Source organism: Kwoniella dejecticola, chromosome 2 (genome assembly GCF_000512565.2).
Source record: "Kwoniella dejecticola CBS 10117 chromosome 2, complete sequence".
NCBI classification, from domain to species: domain Eukaryota; kingdom Fungi; phylum Basidiomycota; class Tremellomycetes; order Tremellales; family Cryptococcaceae; genus Kwoniella; species Kwoniella dejecticola.
Window position 1 is genome coordinate 1,343,213 of NC_089302.1, and position 16,108 is coordinate 1,359,320.

A 16,108-nucleotide genomic window follows, 5' to 3' on the forward strand; every position below is an offset into this window, starting at 1 on the left:
ATAACCGCGTATACGTTTGTATGGTGGCGTCATTCACCTTCTGGCTCCAAGTCAGATGCTTCTTATCTTCTGAATCTTCTAAATCCTCTTGGCTGCTTGATCGACACGATACTTTCTTCCCCTCAATATTGCGATTCAGCATTGCAGAGCGAACATATAGCTGATTCAGCTGTATGACTCGCCAACAGCTTAAACCTTACCTGTAACAACACCCAACAAAGATGTCATCATCACCAATTGAAACCCCCAACGGCTCTGTAAGTCTTTCAGTCCCCAGCACGTCCCGCGCAACTGCCAAGCTTACGCGCCTCGAAACCTCGTGTAGCTCCAGCCACCCCTCCCTCAGCAGGTCGCCAACCTTATCAATGGCGCTGCGTCTGGACGATCGTCCAGAGCTAGCTCAGAGTCTGGCGGAAACAGGATTAGAAAGGACACCATGTGAGTTCAGCCTTACCCATTATCTATTTCATCCCTTTACCGTCAAACACAAGAACCCCTCATAGCTCACTTCAATCTCGCTGATTTGCTTGTTCCTGGTCCTAGTGGGTACAAATCCTCTCCTTTCCCTGCTAAAGCAGATCAACAAGCCAATGTCTCACGTATTCTCGCTGAGAGCGGATTCATGCCCCAAGAATTGGTTCACGGAGAAGTCGACTGGTTCTACAACCATCTCGGTGAGCTTGATTCAACTAAGCAATCCATATGATGTGTCTCTGGCTCATACTTGATTGCTTGATCGTGCCTGTGTGTCTGATTCAGGTATCGAAAACTCCTACTTCCTTTGGGAGAAGCCAGACACGATTGCCGATCACGTCCTCGCCCTTTTTTCGGCTAAACTCTTAGCTTATACAAAGCACGATCCCGAAAAGCTCGTCATCGACCTTGAGAAGATCACTCCAGAAGGCCAAGAGAAGGGCCATGAAGGAGCTGTGTTCATCCATACTTCCAAAGCAGGTGTGACTGTCACGGAAGGACCGGGAGCAACAGTCGAGCAAAGGTGTGTAATTGTCTCTGATTCTGTATCACAAAGCGTCGTTGTACTGAGATAATGCTGACATCCCAACCCACAGGATCGACTCGCTCTTCATTGACGACTCCACACCCGAGAAAGCATTCCGACTGGAAACTTACCGATCAAGCGGTGCTATCTCCTCCACCATCTCTCAACAGCTCAGATGTTACTTCGTCACCAGATGTTCATTCCCGACTTCTCCCGCTGTGAAGGCTGCCGACGGAACCACCGAGATCAAGTCTGTCTCGGATGCTGCTTTCCTTGAGAAGGCGAGCGAGAACACCTTGGAGGTATACCAACACGTAATGTCCGAAGTAGAGCGACGTCATGGTCCCGTCATCGAGATGTTCGAGGTGGAGGACAGCCGAGAAAGACGAGTAGTAATCGGTTACAAGTGAGTATACATTGCCCAACTCACAGGTCGAGGACGAGCAGAAAAGCTTACAGGTGGTATCAGGATGGGAGGAACCAGAAAATTCTTCTCCGCTCTTAGTGATCTATACCACTTCTACGGTCTCTATTCCGCCAGAAAATACGTCGAACAGTTCTCCAACGGTGTCACCATCATCTCCATGTACCTAAACCCCGTTCCCAACACTCGAGCCCCGCCGATCGAGCATTCGATCCACCAAGTAGTTCGAGAAGCCTCCTTACTCTACTGTCTGCCGGACAACCCATTCTTCTCAGCCGCCGACGAAGATGAAAGTCCCCACGCCGTGCAAGAAGCTACCTACGCTTATGTCGGTTGGATTTTCGCCCAACACTTCTGTAACAGACTTGGTTCTGCTTACCTCGCTCTCAAAAACGCTCTTGACGAATCGAATGCCGATCACGCTGAAGTTCTGAACAAAATCAAGACTAGATTTAGAGAAGAGACATTTACCAGAGATAGTATCAAGGAAGTCATCCAAAACCACCCGGAACTCGTTCGAATGCTTTACATCAACTTTGCCATGACCCACTACCCAGCGGCCGATGAAGCTTCGCAATTGACGCCTACCCTGTCCTTCCAAAGGCTCAAGACCGAGCAACCTTTGACCGACGAGCAATTGTACAACAAGATTAGAAGAACCGCTTCCAATCAACATGCCGTCCAAATTCTTGAAGCCTTGCTCATCTTCAACAAGCACGTCCTCAAATGTAACTTCTACCAACCCACCAAAGTCGCGCTTTCCTTCAGACTTGACCCCAACTTCCTCCCTGACGTCGAATACCCCAAGAAACCCTTCGGTATGTTCTTCATCGTCGGATCAGACTTCAGAGGGTTCCACGTTCGATTTAGAGATGTAGCTCGAGGAGGTATCAGAATCATCAGATCGCGAAGCAAGGAGAACTACAACTCCAATGTCAGAACTCTCTTCGACGAGAACTACGCTTTGTCCTCTACTCAGAACTTGAAGAACAAGGATATTCCTGAAGGAGGTGCCAAGGGTACTATCTTACCTGATGTCAATGCCAATTACAAACAATGTTTCGAGAAATACGCCGACTCCATCATTGATTTGCTCATTCCCGGCAAAACACCTGGTATCAAAGGCAAAATCGTGGATGTCAGTGGAAGACAAGATCCTGAAATCCTGTTTTTCGGTCCCGATGAGAACACGGCCGATTTGATGGACTGGGCTGCTCAACATGCCAGATCTAGACAAGCTCCTTGGTGGAAGTCATTCACCACTGGTAAATCTGCTGAATTACTGGGTGGTATCCCTCACGACACATACGGTATGACCTCTCTGTCGGTCAGACAATACATCCTCGGTGTTCTCAAGGCCCACGGTCTCAACGAGAAAGATGTTACAAAACTCCAGACTGGTGGACCTGATGGTGATCTGGGATCTAACGAGATCCTGCTCTCGAAGGACAAGACTGTCGGTATCATCGACGGAAGTGGTATCATTTATGATCCCGCCGGTCTCGACCGACCCGAACTCATCAGATTGGCCAAGGGAAGAAAGATGGTATCTGAGTTTGATGCATCCAAATTTGGTCCTGAGGGTTACAGAGTTTCAGTGGACGATAAGGATCTCAGGCTGCCTTGTGAGTGGTTGTCATCAGTCGTGCCTGTGGGCCAAGCTGATCTCGAATGCACCCGTAGCCGGTGAGATCGTACCTGACGGAACACAGTACCGAAATGAGTTCCACTTCCGAGTCAAGGCCGACTTGTTCGTGCCTTGCGGTGGAAGACCTGAAGCGGTCAACATCTCAAACGTCGCTCAACTTGTTGATTCGGACGGCAAACCCCACTTCAAATACATTGTCGAGGGTGCAAACTTGTTCTTCACTCAACAAGCGAGATTGTTCATGGAGAAGAAAGGTGTCGTGCATTTCAAGGATGCCTCCACCAACAAAGGTGGTGTCACTTCAAGTTCCCTTGAAGTGCTCGCGGGTCTTGGTTTGAACGACGAAGAGTACCTTGACTTGATGGTATTTAAAGATGGCAAATCTTCGCCATTCTGTGAGTCCGCTTGGCGTCCATAGCGTCTCAATTCTGTATAGATCGATCGCTCATCGTGTTTGTATCCATCCTGCAGACCAGAGCTACGTCAGAGATATTCAGTCGAAGATCTGCGAGAACGCCGCTGCGGAATACACATGTATCACCAAAGAATGGCTTCGAAACAAGGGATCCAAGTCTCGAACACTCATCTCCGATACCCTTTCCTCTACGCTCAATGACCTGCAAAATGAGCTCGAAGTCTCGGATCTCTACGAGAACATAGCGTCTAGGAAAAACGTACTTTCCAGAGCTATCCCCAAGACTTTGGTCGACAAGGTCGGTCTCGATACTCTGATGGAGCGATTACCTGAACAAGTGAGTCGATCCTCTGATAAATGTAAATGAGTATAAGGCTGACCGGTGCCTCGTTTGCGCAGTATCAACGAGCCATCTGGTCGGCTTGGGTCAGTTCGCATTACATCTACGAATGCTCGTTACAAGCTTCCAACGTGGACTTCTTCCACTTCTTCTCGAAACTTTCCGCTTGAACGCCAAGAGAAAGGTACGAACGTTGTTACGAGGAGGAGCGTTAATATATCTAAGTGTAATGAGGAGGTCTCTGATTTGCAAAATCATTCATTTGTGTGTGTATAAATAAACTGGCATATAAGGACATTCTTAAACAAAACGAAAAACGACATGGGATCTCTGAGCGAGGGATAGGAAGGTACATAAGGGTTGGCGGAGGGAAAGAAGGGTTCATTGTTTATCATGCATCAATCGTTTCTTGACTGATCTGCATTTTGTTCTATCTGCACGGGGTTACGTGTTGCAGTCCATTGCATCACACTACAGGGTATGCTGATCGTTATCGGCTGCGTATACATTATGAAGGGTACATTGTGTATGGTCTTCCCCTTTCTTGGATCCCGCTTCTACTCTACTCTATATGAGCTTTCTTCTTTGGCTTGTTTTTAGGTATATCAAGCTCGTTCGGATCTTTCAAATCATCAGCCTCCTTCCTAACTTCCTTCACTTCATCCTCTGTCAATTCCCGTCCATCTTGAGTGAGGGTCTTCTTGGCTCGACGTAAGTTGAAAGGCTCGATGAGATTTTGTAATTGCGGCCAAAGCTGATCGAGGGAAGCCATAGTTTTAGAGGATTCAGATTCACAGCCATTCGGTTGGGTGGAGGAAGTATCGGAAATTGGAATATCGATTGAAGATGCAAACGTTTTAAAGTCAGTCACTTGTTCATTCTCATCGTCATGATTGGCATCTTGATTGTGCGTTGACGTTGACGACGTCGAAGAAGACGGTGCAGCGGAAGGAGGGGATTTTAGACCGGCAGCGATAAGTACCTCGTCGGAAGATGAACCACTTAACGAAAATAATGATGATGGGTATGTCTTTGCGAAGTACTGCGAGAAACACATTCATCGATCGTTAGCTTGGTTGCTAGACTCATGGGTGCCCAATCGAGTCAAGGATGACTCGATTGGAGTCATGGTGACATAAGTAGAACATTTCCATTGATGGACTAGGTACTCACCTCTAGTAGGGGGGCGGTAGATTCGTAGTACGCTTGCAACCTCTTTGAGAATGTTTCCTGAGCGAATTGTAACGTGATGGCCATGTCAGCTTCATCTGGTTGAATACGGCAGTCCTGCACTGGATGATGTATCTTCCACCTACAGGCGTATCATCCGGTCTTTTGGATAATGGTTCTCCCGTTATATCGTCCTTCCCTGGTACTTTAGGTGCGGAGTAGGTGGTATTATACACTCTACCAGATGGTAAGTGTACCCAACGTGCTAGATTGACCTTGATATCAGCCAAGACAGGAAACATACGAGACGCGGGGAAAGTTGTTCACCTGATATACGTGCCATGATGACGGAATCCGGGACGTTGAGGTGTACGATCATATTTAGTGGTCGATTCTATATTATGCAGAATCAGTCATGAGCATCGCGATACATGTCAGAGTGAAGGACACTGGGTATTCACCTCCTTGTTCAGCACTGAGTCCAACAGTTCCCCTTGATGCAGTGTGCGCGGGAACCCATCGACGATCCAGCTCTGTCATACCGTCTCATCAGCACGGACGAGCAACACGCTGCAGGCGGACATTTCCCATTCTGCCGCTAGGTAGACGTGAATGTAGACGCACTCTTCCATGTAGCCTATCCAGCTCAGTCTTGACTATTTCCAACATTAATTCATCGGATACCAAGCCTGGCAAGAGGTAGTCAGTCAGCATCAACGTACTGCTTGAACCGCAACCAATGGATGAGCATCTCGTATCACTCACCACCGCTCGCGACCACCGCTTCAGCTTTCTTGCCCACTTCGGAGCCTGCTGCTATCTCTTTACGCAGAACATCCCCAGTCGAGACAAATGCTATATCATACTCCTTGACTAGCCTGAATAGCACAAGTCTCATTGAGCGTGAGTGTGGTTGTATGTGACAGATACATTCCACGTGATTGGAGAACTCACCGAGCACTGAGCGTCCCCTACGCACGTATGAGCGAAAACAATGAGCTTCAGCCCGATGTAGATAAGAGCGAGCTGGAACGCCTACACTCACCTTTCCACTACCAGGTTTACCAAATATCAACATCCTCAAACCTCTTTCTTCCACCCCTTCATACTGCTCGCTGTGACTATGTTCCACGGCCCGCTTGAACTTCTCAGCTATGTCATTGACGCTGTCCTGCAGCGACGAGATGGTGTTGGAGACTGTTGCTAGGAGCGGCGATGACTGATTCGTGCCCGATGGACGACGTCTGGGGAAGGAGGTCGATAAGGCTCGAGCTGATATGCGCGACGGTATTGGGGATATTGCGCGAAGGGGGATGAGGGGTCGCAGCGACATTGTTCTTCAGATTTCGATGTTTCTAAGCATACAAGATGTTGATAAAAGAGCTACGCGAAAGCAACCTCAGTGAGTGAATTTCAGCTTTCTGGGAGTATGGATCTGTGCAAAGATGGGTTATGTGAGGATGAGTTATGCTCGCTCGCTCTTTCGTGGGGTTGATTGACGTGATTACGGTAGGAATTGACAGGTGGTGACATAACCGGGTGTTAATGTCATTTCGGCTTGACGACCTCAACTCATTTACACAATTTCCCCTTCTTCTCCCTTTCATCAGATTGACATATTCACTGACTCGCTTATCACCGGGGATAATGGTCAACGAGAACGATCAGCCGTACAGGCCGGACTTCTTTCCCATCGCACAACCAGGTGCGCGGGATCTACAGGTATTTCATCTTCCTCCTTTCCTGGCAAATTTCTCAGCGGACACTGACTCCACGCTGTGTGCGAGACAGCGCCCGACTTTCGGCAGGTCACAAGATATCCGAGGTGGGAATGTCAAGCATGTCAGGAGTGTAGCGTGGTCTTGTGACGGTCGACGAGTAGCTACAGGAGGGGAATTCAAGGAATTGTTAGTCTGGGATACCAAGCTGAATGTGAGTGCAACATACCAACTCCTCTCAATCACTTCCATATACCGGACACGACGCTAAAATCGATTGTTCAGCTGGAAGCAAGGGCATCGACTTCATTGCCCTCCTCATCGAAGACTAGTGTGCATAATGGCCACGTTGGGTCGATAGCTTGGTCGCCTGTCGATCCAAACATACTGGTCTCGGGAGACAAGGGTTCTTCGGCTGGTGGTGTGATAGCGGTGTGGGATGTGTCAAGTGAGCTTACAAACGGTTCAGTGATGTTGTCATGTGCTGATTATAATACACACACAGACAGGTCATCCCCTGTCGCAACATTCAAGATACCCGGTGACGTCCTGCATATATCGTTCCATCCATCCGGTCGTCATTTCGCGGTCGTTTGCCCTCAGCGGAACAAGGATGAGGTCTTCTTCTATTGGCTCACTACCATTGATGGGGAAGAGAAGTGGGCAAGAAGGGACGACATCGCTCTGGGAGGAGCGCTGATGGATCTTGGGGCGGAGGAAGTGAGTCTGATGCAAATGATGCATTTTAATGTACCTGGGTAACAGACTGATCGATCTTTGGTAGATCAACAGTCTGCGATTTACGAATTCCGGAAAGCTAGTATGTGCTGTATCGAATGATGGGTCAATCAACGCTTGGATATACCCCTCACAGCTGCAAATGCAAGAAGAGCCAAACGAAGAACTGCCAGAACCTCGCATAGTAGAGAGTGGTCCTTCGACAACGCCATCGACACCGAAAATACTTGCAGAGGAACCTGCTGAAACGCACAAGAGCAGAGAAGGGAGTCGAGAGGGATCACCTGAGAACAATCGAGACGACAAGGACACCGCGGAGGAGGACACGGACATGAACGGGGAAGAAAATTCTAAACCTGCTGAAGCGGAAGAACCGTCAGAGCCGAAGAAGAATAATCAAGCGGATCCGCAAGAAGAAGAGGATAAGAAACCTGTCAATGTGGAACAAAGTGGAGATGTGGAAATGGCGGAATCAGCGCAGGACCCAGAACCTATACCTACAAGGTCGACGGCACCCAGTCGGCAGCCCACGCCGCCCGTGCCCTCAAGCGAGCCAGCGAAGCCGGCGGAGAAGAAGAAAGCCAGACAATTGCAGAGATTCAGACATGCTGTTTGTCATAGTGCTAGTCTTCTAAGTCTGGCGTTCGACCCTCAAGGGAAATACCTGGCCGTCGGAGGACAAGATGCCCTTTTGAGTATGTTCGACTCGAGAGATTGGATATGCGAAAGGACATTCGATATCTGCACGTAAGTCACCTGGTCCAATCGCTTCTCCTTCTTCTAGGAAAGTACGCTGAAGTGAGCTCTCTGATAGATCGGCTATACGGCATATAGCATTCTCGCATGATGGGGAATTTATAGCTTTGGGAGGCGATGATACTTACATCGCTATCGTGAGTTGTCCTTCATGCTGCGGCCTGAGCTGTCGGGGCATAAAAACTCACATCAAGAAATTTGTAGGTTTCTGTCTACACAGGCGCCTTGGTCGCCAAACTACCGGTGTACGGCATGGTCAGCTCGATCGCCTGGCATCCAAAGACAAATTGGCTAGCGTACAGCTATTCGGGCAAAGTAGCTTCTCCGATATGGCATATAGTGCATCAAGAAACGTAGAGATGACATGCATAACATGGCGTGGAGCTATTGGCTCATACATCACAGAAGCTGGATCGTCCAAGAATAAAATGCAGGGAATGAAAGAGTAAATCAGTGTTCGTGTTTGAAACCGTTGGCAATCTTGCCATTTACGGTGACTGAAGGTACTGCGGGACCTTGTATGACACGCTTTTTCTCGCCGTCTGATATGCCTTCCCTTCGAGGTGATATATCGAATTCGAATATCTCTGTGGGAATACCTAGTGAAATCACGAAGTTCGGACGATTGGCTGTAGCGATCACCCTCGACTCGATCGGTGCGGCCGAAAGTAATATATATGCTTGTTCACGAGTATATCCAAATGATTCTAAGTATTCTATAGCTTGGAAAGCCGCATTTCGGTAGGCGAGCTACGTCCCGCCTCCAAATTAGCGTACTGCAGAAAAGGCTTGAACAGGGGAGTCTCATTGTGAATGACTTACCAAACCATGTTGGTCCGTTTGTTTCCCATTGCGGTCCACGCTCAGTCCGGTGAAACAGATCTTATCTCGATAGATGGGCTCGGTGGGACTTGTCCTGAACATCGGGCTTCTCATACACAGCTGACGTACACCTTGGGGTATAACGTTGACTCGAAGCGTTGCTATGCCGGCCATTTCGATCGCTGTTGTAGGTTCACCATCTGATTGACAGAAATGCAGATCTCCGACCGATAACGATGCTCCCGGTATGTATACGGGCTGACAGTGTAGATGTGGCGTCAGCGAATGACCCGTGGGGAAATTGATATACATTAGCGAGAGACGGCTCAGAAGACAACACTCACGAGATACATCTTGGATCCCCTCGTGGCTAGACCAATATCGATATTCCCGCCATGCTCTCTACCGGGACTTGTCCTAGCTCCCTCCGTATATATCCTTTGCCTTAGCTCATCGCTTATGTCCTGCCCGACATATGCTCCTCGAGATTTGGGCAAGCTACACCCGGCCGCACCGGCCGTTGCTACCTCCAATTCCGATTCTCGCTTTTTCCACTCTTCTAATAATTCGTGCGATGGCGCGGTGCCCAGGACACCAGGATGGGGACGTCCTTGGAACGAGACGTGCGGTACATGTCTTGAAGAAGTTTCGTTACCTATAACACAATTATTCTTTAGCATTATGACTGTTCATGCTCTAGAAATTTTACCAACTGGGACTTGAGGCTTCTAAAGAAATAGGACTAAGGCTACTTACCGAAAAAATCCCATATACTCTTTGTCACCTTTGTCTCCCTGTCCGGATCATCATGATCGTCCAGACTGCCTAATCCAGGAGCAGTCACACAATAACCCCAATTATGATGCTGGAAAGGCTGTACATCCAATATCTCAATCTCGAGCACATCTCCTGGCTGCGAGCCCGGCACGAAGAAAGGTCCGGATAAGTGATGATCTGAATCGTGGTCCAGGTGCACGATATCGTCGGCATTGTCGTCGTTGTGGACCTGAGATCCTGAGTAATCAAGACATTCTACTCGGAAGGGTTTGCCGACGTCAATAGTAGCGACACATCTAGATAAATCATATGCGACGTTCTCTCAGATCAGCGTGAACATTACAGCATACGAATTTAGGAGCTGATGATTGCAGAGGTGAGGAAGACACTCACGGTATTTCAGGATGCCATCTCGTATGTATATTCGCTTGAGTTTCGCCTGGCTGACTAGGATCCACAGTCACTAGCGTGGGGATGTCGTTTGTTGTCTTTTTGAGCTTCATAGCGACCGGCATGATGGCAAAGGTGACCGAGGAGCAAGATGTAGTCTGTGCTGGACGACTCTTTTCGGCAATTGAGATTGTCAGGCTTTGTTGATTGTCTGTCTGCAATATCCATTCACCTCGAGTCTGATGGCCTAGCTTGTGAGCAAACTTGTCTGAGTACAGATGAGATGTCGCCTATACACCTATACACAACGCTTTCAAGTCGGTCTGTACGTCTGTACACCGGTCCGTTATTTCGGCCGCCAGGACATTGACAAAGGTGCTTGTCGGTCAGCTGGAGACGACTAGCCAATGAAGTGTGCCCATCTGATTGTCTTGGCCCCCACCTCAGCTCGGACAATGCAGTGAATTTTCGCACGATCAAGGTGCATTGCAAGAGGGTGGGCAGAAGACATCTTCAATTTCCTCGAGGTGAACGAATGAAAAATAAGGAGGCGTACGGATTCTGTGTATAAGCGCGCATAATCTGAGCTCCCTGAGTGCATTCGGGAACAAGTATTTCGGCTTTCTATTTTGCCCTTACTGTACTCTGCTCGCCGGCTCAGGCCGTCCAATGCCCTTCCCTCATTTCTTTTACTTTGCAAATACCATAGCAGTAGCTTGATAGGCAAGCAAGTCCTTGCCAGCTCGCGTCAAGGACAACTATGGGTAGGACCTCCCACCAGTGATGTGATCTTGAAATTTATCATACAGAACAACAAGGTCCAGATCAGTTTAAGCGAAAAACATCTCGTCACGCGAACATGCCTGTCCAGCTCTCTGCAACTGCTCGTCAACAGCTCGATAAGGTGCTGGAAGCCTACCCGCAGCCTGGAAAACCAGGAACAGTCCTTGGTGTGATTAACAAGGAAGGACAGCTGATATACTTGAGGGGTGTTGGAGCCAAGAATGCGGTAACAGGGGAGAAGATGGAGGATGACACGGTGTGTATAGCCATTATTCTGGCAGCGAAGCGATATGAATTGAGACCTGACGTGTCTATATCTACTACAGATCTTCTGGATCGCGTCATGTACCAAAATGATTACTGGGATCGCTGCCATGCAGCTGGTTGAGAAAGGCTTGATAGATTTGGACGAACCCATATCAAAATTCATACCTGAACTTGCGGATATCCATGTGATCACGGATTCCTCTGACACCTCAGTGCAAACGAGGAAAGCCGAGTGAGCAATGTATTCGAGTTTCGCCCACCATGCACTTGGAGATCTGCTGACATTGCTGAAATCACAGCACGCCCATCACGCTTCGGATGCTGCTGACGCACACGGCAGGTTGGGGTTACTCGTGGTACAATCACCATATCTTCAATTGGGTCAAGCAGAATGGCAATGAGGTGAATGGTCATGGTTTCTGGAGCGAATTGAATAACAAGACTAACGAGGTGCGTTCCAATCTGGCAGTTCAGCGGAAAGCAACTTGAAATGGTGCGCCACCATCTTTCCCGGTAATGGGGTTCTTCCAAGCTGATATGACTCCCACACTATTCTGTAGCCTTTAGTGAATGAGCCAGGCACAAAATGGGAATATGGAATCAGTAAGCATACTCCCCTCGCTGATTAGGGCACAAAGCTCATTGGGGGGAAAGACATGGACTGGGCAGGTATTGCGGTTGAGAGGGTGTCAGGACAGAAGCTGGGTGACTATTTCATCGGTGAGTCTTGAACTCCTACGCATATTGCGGTCTCACAGTGAAATGTGACTGTTTTGACTGACAACTTCATTGATGAAATAGACAACATATTCAAGCCTTTGGGTATCGATGATTCGTACTTCGATTTCAAAGACCGACCCGATCTACTCAAGAGACTGAGTCCGATGCATAAATGGGACGCCGAGAAGGACGAGTACAGCATTCGTGATTTCCCGCATCTGTAAGTCCAAATTGCCAGCTTTGCGTCTTCGATTTATCGGCAGGAGTGCTTATCGATACTACAGCTTGGTAGATACGATAAACCATCGAGGTGGAGGTGGTCTTCGTGAGTTTGTACAGCTGATAAAGGCGATAGCAGTCAAGCAACGCTAATTCTGAGGGCACTCTAGACACAACCGCCGGATCGTATCTGAAAGTCGCATCCGTGCTGCTGAACAACGGAAAAGGGCCTAACGGTGCTCAGATTCTCAAGCCGGAGACGATCGAGCTGATGTGAGTCAAGCTGCTGAGTCAAAAACGAGTCGTACCTAAATCTCGATTTTGCAGGTTCAAGGATCACTGCGAGAACATACAGGACAAAGGTGGCCTAGGCACCAATGCTGTGGTCAAGAGCACCGATCCAAGTAGAGCGAGCACTGACCTTGAGATGCTGTGAGCATCGCTATTTTATGTCAATGGAACTGTACATCTCAGCTAATAAGATATGTTAGGCCTGGCACCAAGAAAGGATGGGGTTTGTCTTTCCTCTGTAGGTTCACCTTCTACCATTGGTCAGAAATGGTTGGCTGAGATCTTGGGAGCAGTGAACACCGAAGACATCCCGAATGGTCGAAGGTCTCATTCTGCGGAATGGGTGAGGAACTTCCCGCTACCTATAGAAAGCGGAAACAAAGCTAACTAAAATCATATGTAGGGCGGCGTTGCCAACCTTTTCTGGATGGCTGATCCAAAATCGGAGATCGCTATGTGTATTTTCAACGACGTATTACCATACGGATGTGAGTGTGAATGCTAGTTGATCCCTTGCCTGAGTCTGACTTTATGTGGCAGTCCCGGAATTCTTCAAGGTAGAAGAACAATTGCAGCAAATCGTCTACGCCGAAGGTGGCCTCGTCAAGTCATAGAATGAATTTCTGTGATATGAGTACTTATATAGACTGCTCATGCACGTCTTGCACTTTATCCTTTTCTATACTCGAAATTTTGCTACGACAGATCTTGCCTTCTCTGTTCGCACGTCACGCTTATTTGCATGTCATCACTGACGCATTATATTGATGAAAGCCAAGAGTCCCGACCGAAGTAAAAGTTGAAGAGATAGAACGAAACTACGACTGAAAAACAGAACAACGGCGGCATCTACAGTATATTATTCAGCAAAAAAAGTATCCATCTCCTCCAGCCACAACACAAGGCATCAAGTTTCCCTCTCCTTCATCGATACCATCTAATTCGCCCTACGTGGCGAACGTCTAAGGGGTCTCCTGAGCGATAGCGGGCTTTTCGGCTTCGACTTTTTCTTCGTCAAAAGCACCAACCTTATCTTGTTTCCAGACGTAGTTGAGGATGTAGAGACCGCATGGGATACAGAAGAGGACGAATGCAAGATTGATGTATCCCGTCTTGTGTAGACTGAGCTTGGTAGCGTTGATTCCAAAGGCGATGGCGGCGGAACCGGACTCGGCGGATCGAAGAGTAGCTATGATTCGAGAAAGTCGAGCTTTATCGGCTCCGCGGGGGAAGACGTATCCTGCCATGTAGTACATGTATCCGTAGGCTGTTCCTTGAGCCGCGGTAGCGAGAGCAACGGGGACCCAAGCAGCGGCGAAACCGGGAGTGGTCCAATCCCACGAAGGCGCGACGGCTTGTTTGTCTTGTCGAACGGTAAGGATCAACAACCAGATACAGGATGCAAGAATGACAGCTGTGAATGTGGTCAGTAAGCTTGCTCCGTCCTGACGGAAGCACAGGTCGCTCACTGTGGAGGAAACCCCATGTATAGACGAGTTTCTTTCGGATGGTCGTGTTCTTCCTGTCGAGGTAGAACTATCAGGGGACTTGTTAGCCCGCACCCTAAGTCCAATGAAGGAGCCGCAATTATGGAGGGAATAACGACTCACTCCCATGACTTGGAACCAGATGATAGTCAGAGTAGGCTTGATGATCGAGGACATTCCTCTGACTCGCACAGAGAAATGCTTAGCCAAGTATGTCGCTGAATGAAAAAGCAGTCAGCCAAGATGTTAGATTGTCTTCGGTCCGGAGGCCTACTTACAAGTCCACGATGGGATGAAAAGCGATTGAGACCATAAGAAACACATGGCGATAATCTTCGGGTCTTTCAATTCGGCAATAGTAAGCCAAGTCTCCCTCCAGAAACCTTGATCGGGAATGCCAGTAACGGGTTTGCCGTCTTTTCTCTGTACTTGCTTGGGGTTGGACAGCAGAAGAGAGACGAAGGGCGCAAGACAATTCAAGGCAACGAAGACAAGGTAGGTTTTCGGCTTGAGACCACCTTTGACTTTGACATCGAGATTGAGGAAAAGGTTGATGAATCCACCAATGATGGTTGACAGTGTGTAAAGCGATTGCCAGATAGCTACCATTCGACCCTTCCGAGCGGGCTCGGAGTAGACCTGCGGAATGAAATCAGTAGGATCCTTCGATATTCATCATGTAGAGATCGCAGCCTACGTACCGAGATGATCACACCCTCAGAGACCCAGAACAAGCCGGAAGTCAGACCGCAGATGATAGCGCCGACAACAAGGAACCATTGGTTTTTGAAGGCAGAGTTGGTGTATAAAGCGGCGGCATAAGGAGCGTAACCAGCAGCACCGATAGCAAGCGTCCATCTTGGTCCGACCTTGGACAGGAATCCAGCTAAATAGACCGATTAGTCTTTAAACAACCCGGATTTATAGATCAGGCTCGGACTTACTGGACACAAGAGCAGAAGGTACGATCAAAGCATATGCTACCGCTACACTGGCATTACCGATTTCGACGTTGGCCAAACCACCGGCACCTGACACTTGTGTATCAGCAGACAATTCAACGAGTTTCAGGTATCCAAAGTACGTTTCATTTAGAGACCCCGTTTTTGCTCCAAGCTCCGATCATGAACTCAAAGGAGGGTCCCTTTGATCACGTCACCAGATGTATAAGATCTCCCAAGCATCAAAGGAACACAGATCGCCTGATCGACGATCACGTCAAGGATGACGAGATGAGAGGGTGACTCACCAGTAGCGGCAAGGGCAGCGTAAGCACCAGGAGCAAGGAAGGAAGCGATACCAGTGATGATGGCTTGAGTCGTCACGCTTCTGTACCAGTGTGCCTTGACAGGCTGAGGAGCAACACCGTACGGCACATTCTCTACTGGTGGGACCTCATGGCTGTTTTGATGAGAACCTTGATCTGCATGCAGATCCTTCTCTGACTCGATCTGGTTCGACATGTTCGCTTGTTACCACTTATTGAGAGGGATCAAGTTACGTTTAAAATACTTTAGCTTAACTTGAACAGCTAACAGCGCGCTGTGGGTGTTGAAAAAGGGGATGTCGAGGGGGGTACTGTCACATATTGCTTAGGACTGCAGGCAATAAATATGCTTCCTCTTGTTTTCCTTATCTCAGAGTCGAAATTTTCGTTGCCTTTGCCCATATCTTCCAACTGTTCGGCGCGAAAATCTCGTTCGGGATGTATACCGGTCTTGCAGACAGACGATCCAATCCTAGTCCGACGTTGTTTCGGTTTAAAGACAGCGCTGTTAGCTGTTAGCAGACAGGGACCGAACGAACCGAGCGTGGAAGGGGAAGAAGGAAGGAAGGAATCGCTCTCCCAGTCAAATCACGGCATATCGGCCAGGGGGGTGCAGGGTGTGACCCAAGCCACTGGAATTGAGCGTACACGCGCTTATAAAGTCCATCGAATGCCTGAGCTGGAAAAAAAGAGTTTTCTCTCGTGCATGAACGAGCGACGAGTGGAAATACTTCCGGCTATACCGGGCAAGACAAAGAGAATAGATCATGGTCGGAATGTTAGGACAACGACCATTTCCAAAGGACCTGTGTTTTGCCTGATGAATGATTGCAAATCATTAATCTTAACAGCTATGATCATATAAACGCCCACCAA

General features: G+C 48.5%; 6 protein-coding genes across 6 annotated transcripts; 3 read left to right on the top strand and 3 right to left on the bottom strand.

The window, feature by feature from the left end:
- Positions 1–221: 221 nt before the first annotated feature.
- Positions 222–3,997, top strand: I303_101945 (uncharacterized protein; the record flags this gene model as incomplete). Its single annotated transcript, XM_018405271.1, has 9 exons — positions 222–257; positions 326–438; positions 544–674; positions 760–997; positions 1,071–1,406; positions 1,470–3,049; positions 3,108–3,467; positions 3,544–3,824; positions 3,887–3,997. The coding sequence occupies 9 exons, from the start codon at positions 222–224 to the stop codon at positions 3,995–3,997; spliced, it is 3,186 nt and encodes a 1,061-aa protein (XP_018265552.1).
- Positions 3,998–4,389: 392 nt separating this feature from the next.
- Positions 4,390–6,330, bottom strand: I303_101946 (uncharacterized protein; the record flags this gene model as incomplete). Its single annotated transcript, XM_018405270.1, has 9 exons — positions 4,390–4,869; positions 5,001–5,057; positions 5,144–5,262; positions 5,325–5,391; positions 5,459–5,530; positions 5,622–5,686; positions 5,763–5,875; positions 5,952–5,968; positions 6,043–6,330. 9 exons carry the CDS (start codon positions 6,328–6,330, stop codon positions 4,390–4,392), a joined length of 1,278 nt encoding a protein of 425 aa, XP_018265551.1.
- A 314-nt stretch (positions 6,331–6,644) lies between these two features.
- On the top strand, positions 6,645–8,566 carry I303_101947 (uncharacterized protein; the record flags this gene model as incomplete). The annotated part of the gene is made up of 7 exons (XM_018405269.1): positions 6,645–6,719; positions 6,789–6,929; positions 7,001–7,163; positions 7,221–7,435; positions 7,500–8,200; positions 8,268–8,346; positions 8,414–8,566. The coding sequence occupies 7 exons, from the start codon at positions 6,645–6,647 to the stop codon at positions 8,564–8,566; spliced, it is 1,527 nt and encodes a 508-aa protein (XP_018265550.1).
- A 93-nt stretch (positions 8,567–8,659) lies between these two features.
- On the bottom strand, positions 8,660–10,323 carry I303_101948 (uncharacterized protein; the record flags this gene model as incomplete). The annotated part of the gene is made up of 5 exons (XM_018405268.1): positions 8,660–8,959; positions 9,032–9,289; positions 9,376–9,686; positions 9,788–10,104; positions 10,202–10,323. The coding sequence occupies 5 exons, from the start codon at positions 10,321–10,323 to the stop codon at positions 8,660–8,662; spliced, it is 1,308 nt and encodes a 435-aa protein (XP_018265549.1).
- Positions 10,324–11,057: 734 nt separating this feature from the next.
- I303_101949 (uncharacterized protein) lies at positions 11,058–13,092 on the top strand (the record flags this gene model as incomplete). Its single annotated transcript, XM_018405267.2, has 13 exons — positions 11,058–11,237; positions 11,308–11,480; positions 11,548–11,698; positions 11,809–11,851; positions 11,903–11,968; positions 12,050–12,188; positions 12,253–12,293; positions 12,358–12,460; positions 12,515–12,619; positions 12,679–12,716; positions 12,772–12,821; positions 12,882–12,966; positions 13,019–13,092. The coding sequence occupies 13 exons, from the start codon at positions 11,058–11,060 to the stop codon at positions 13,090–13,092; spliced, it is 1,248 nt and encodes a 415-aa protein (XP_018265548.2).
- A 348-nt stretch (positions 13,093–13,440) lies between these two features.
- Positions 13,441–15,428, bottom strand: I303_101950 (uncharacterized protein; the record flags this gene model as incomplete). The annotated part of the gene is made up of 7 exons (XM_018405266.1): positions 13,441–13,892; positions 13,948–14,014; positions 14,089–14,183; positions 14,244–14,604; positions 14,667–14,851; positions 14,910–14,996; positions 15,215–15,428. 7 exons carry the CDS (start codon positions 15,426–15,428, stop codon positions 13,441–13,443), a joined length of 1,461 nt encoding a protein of 486 aa, XP_018265547.1.
- Between the last annotated feature and the right edge of the window lie 680 nt (positions 15,429–16,108).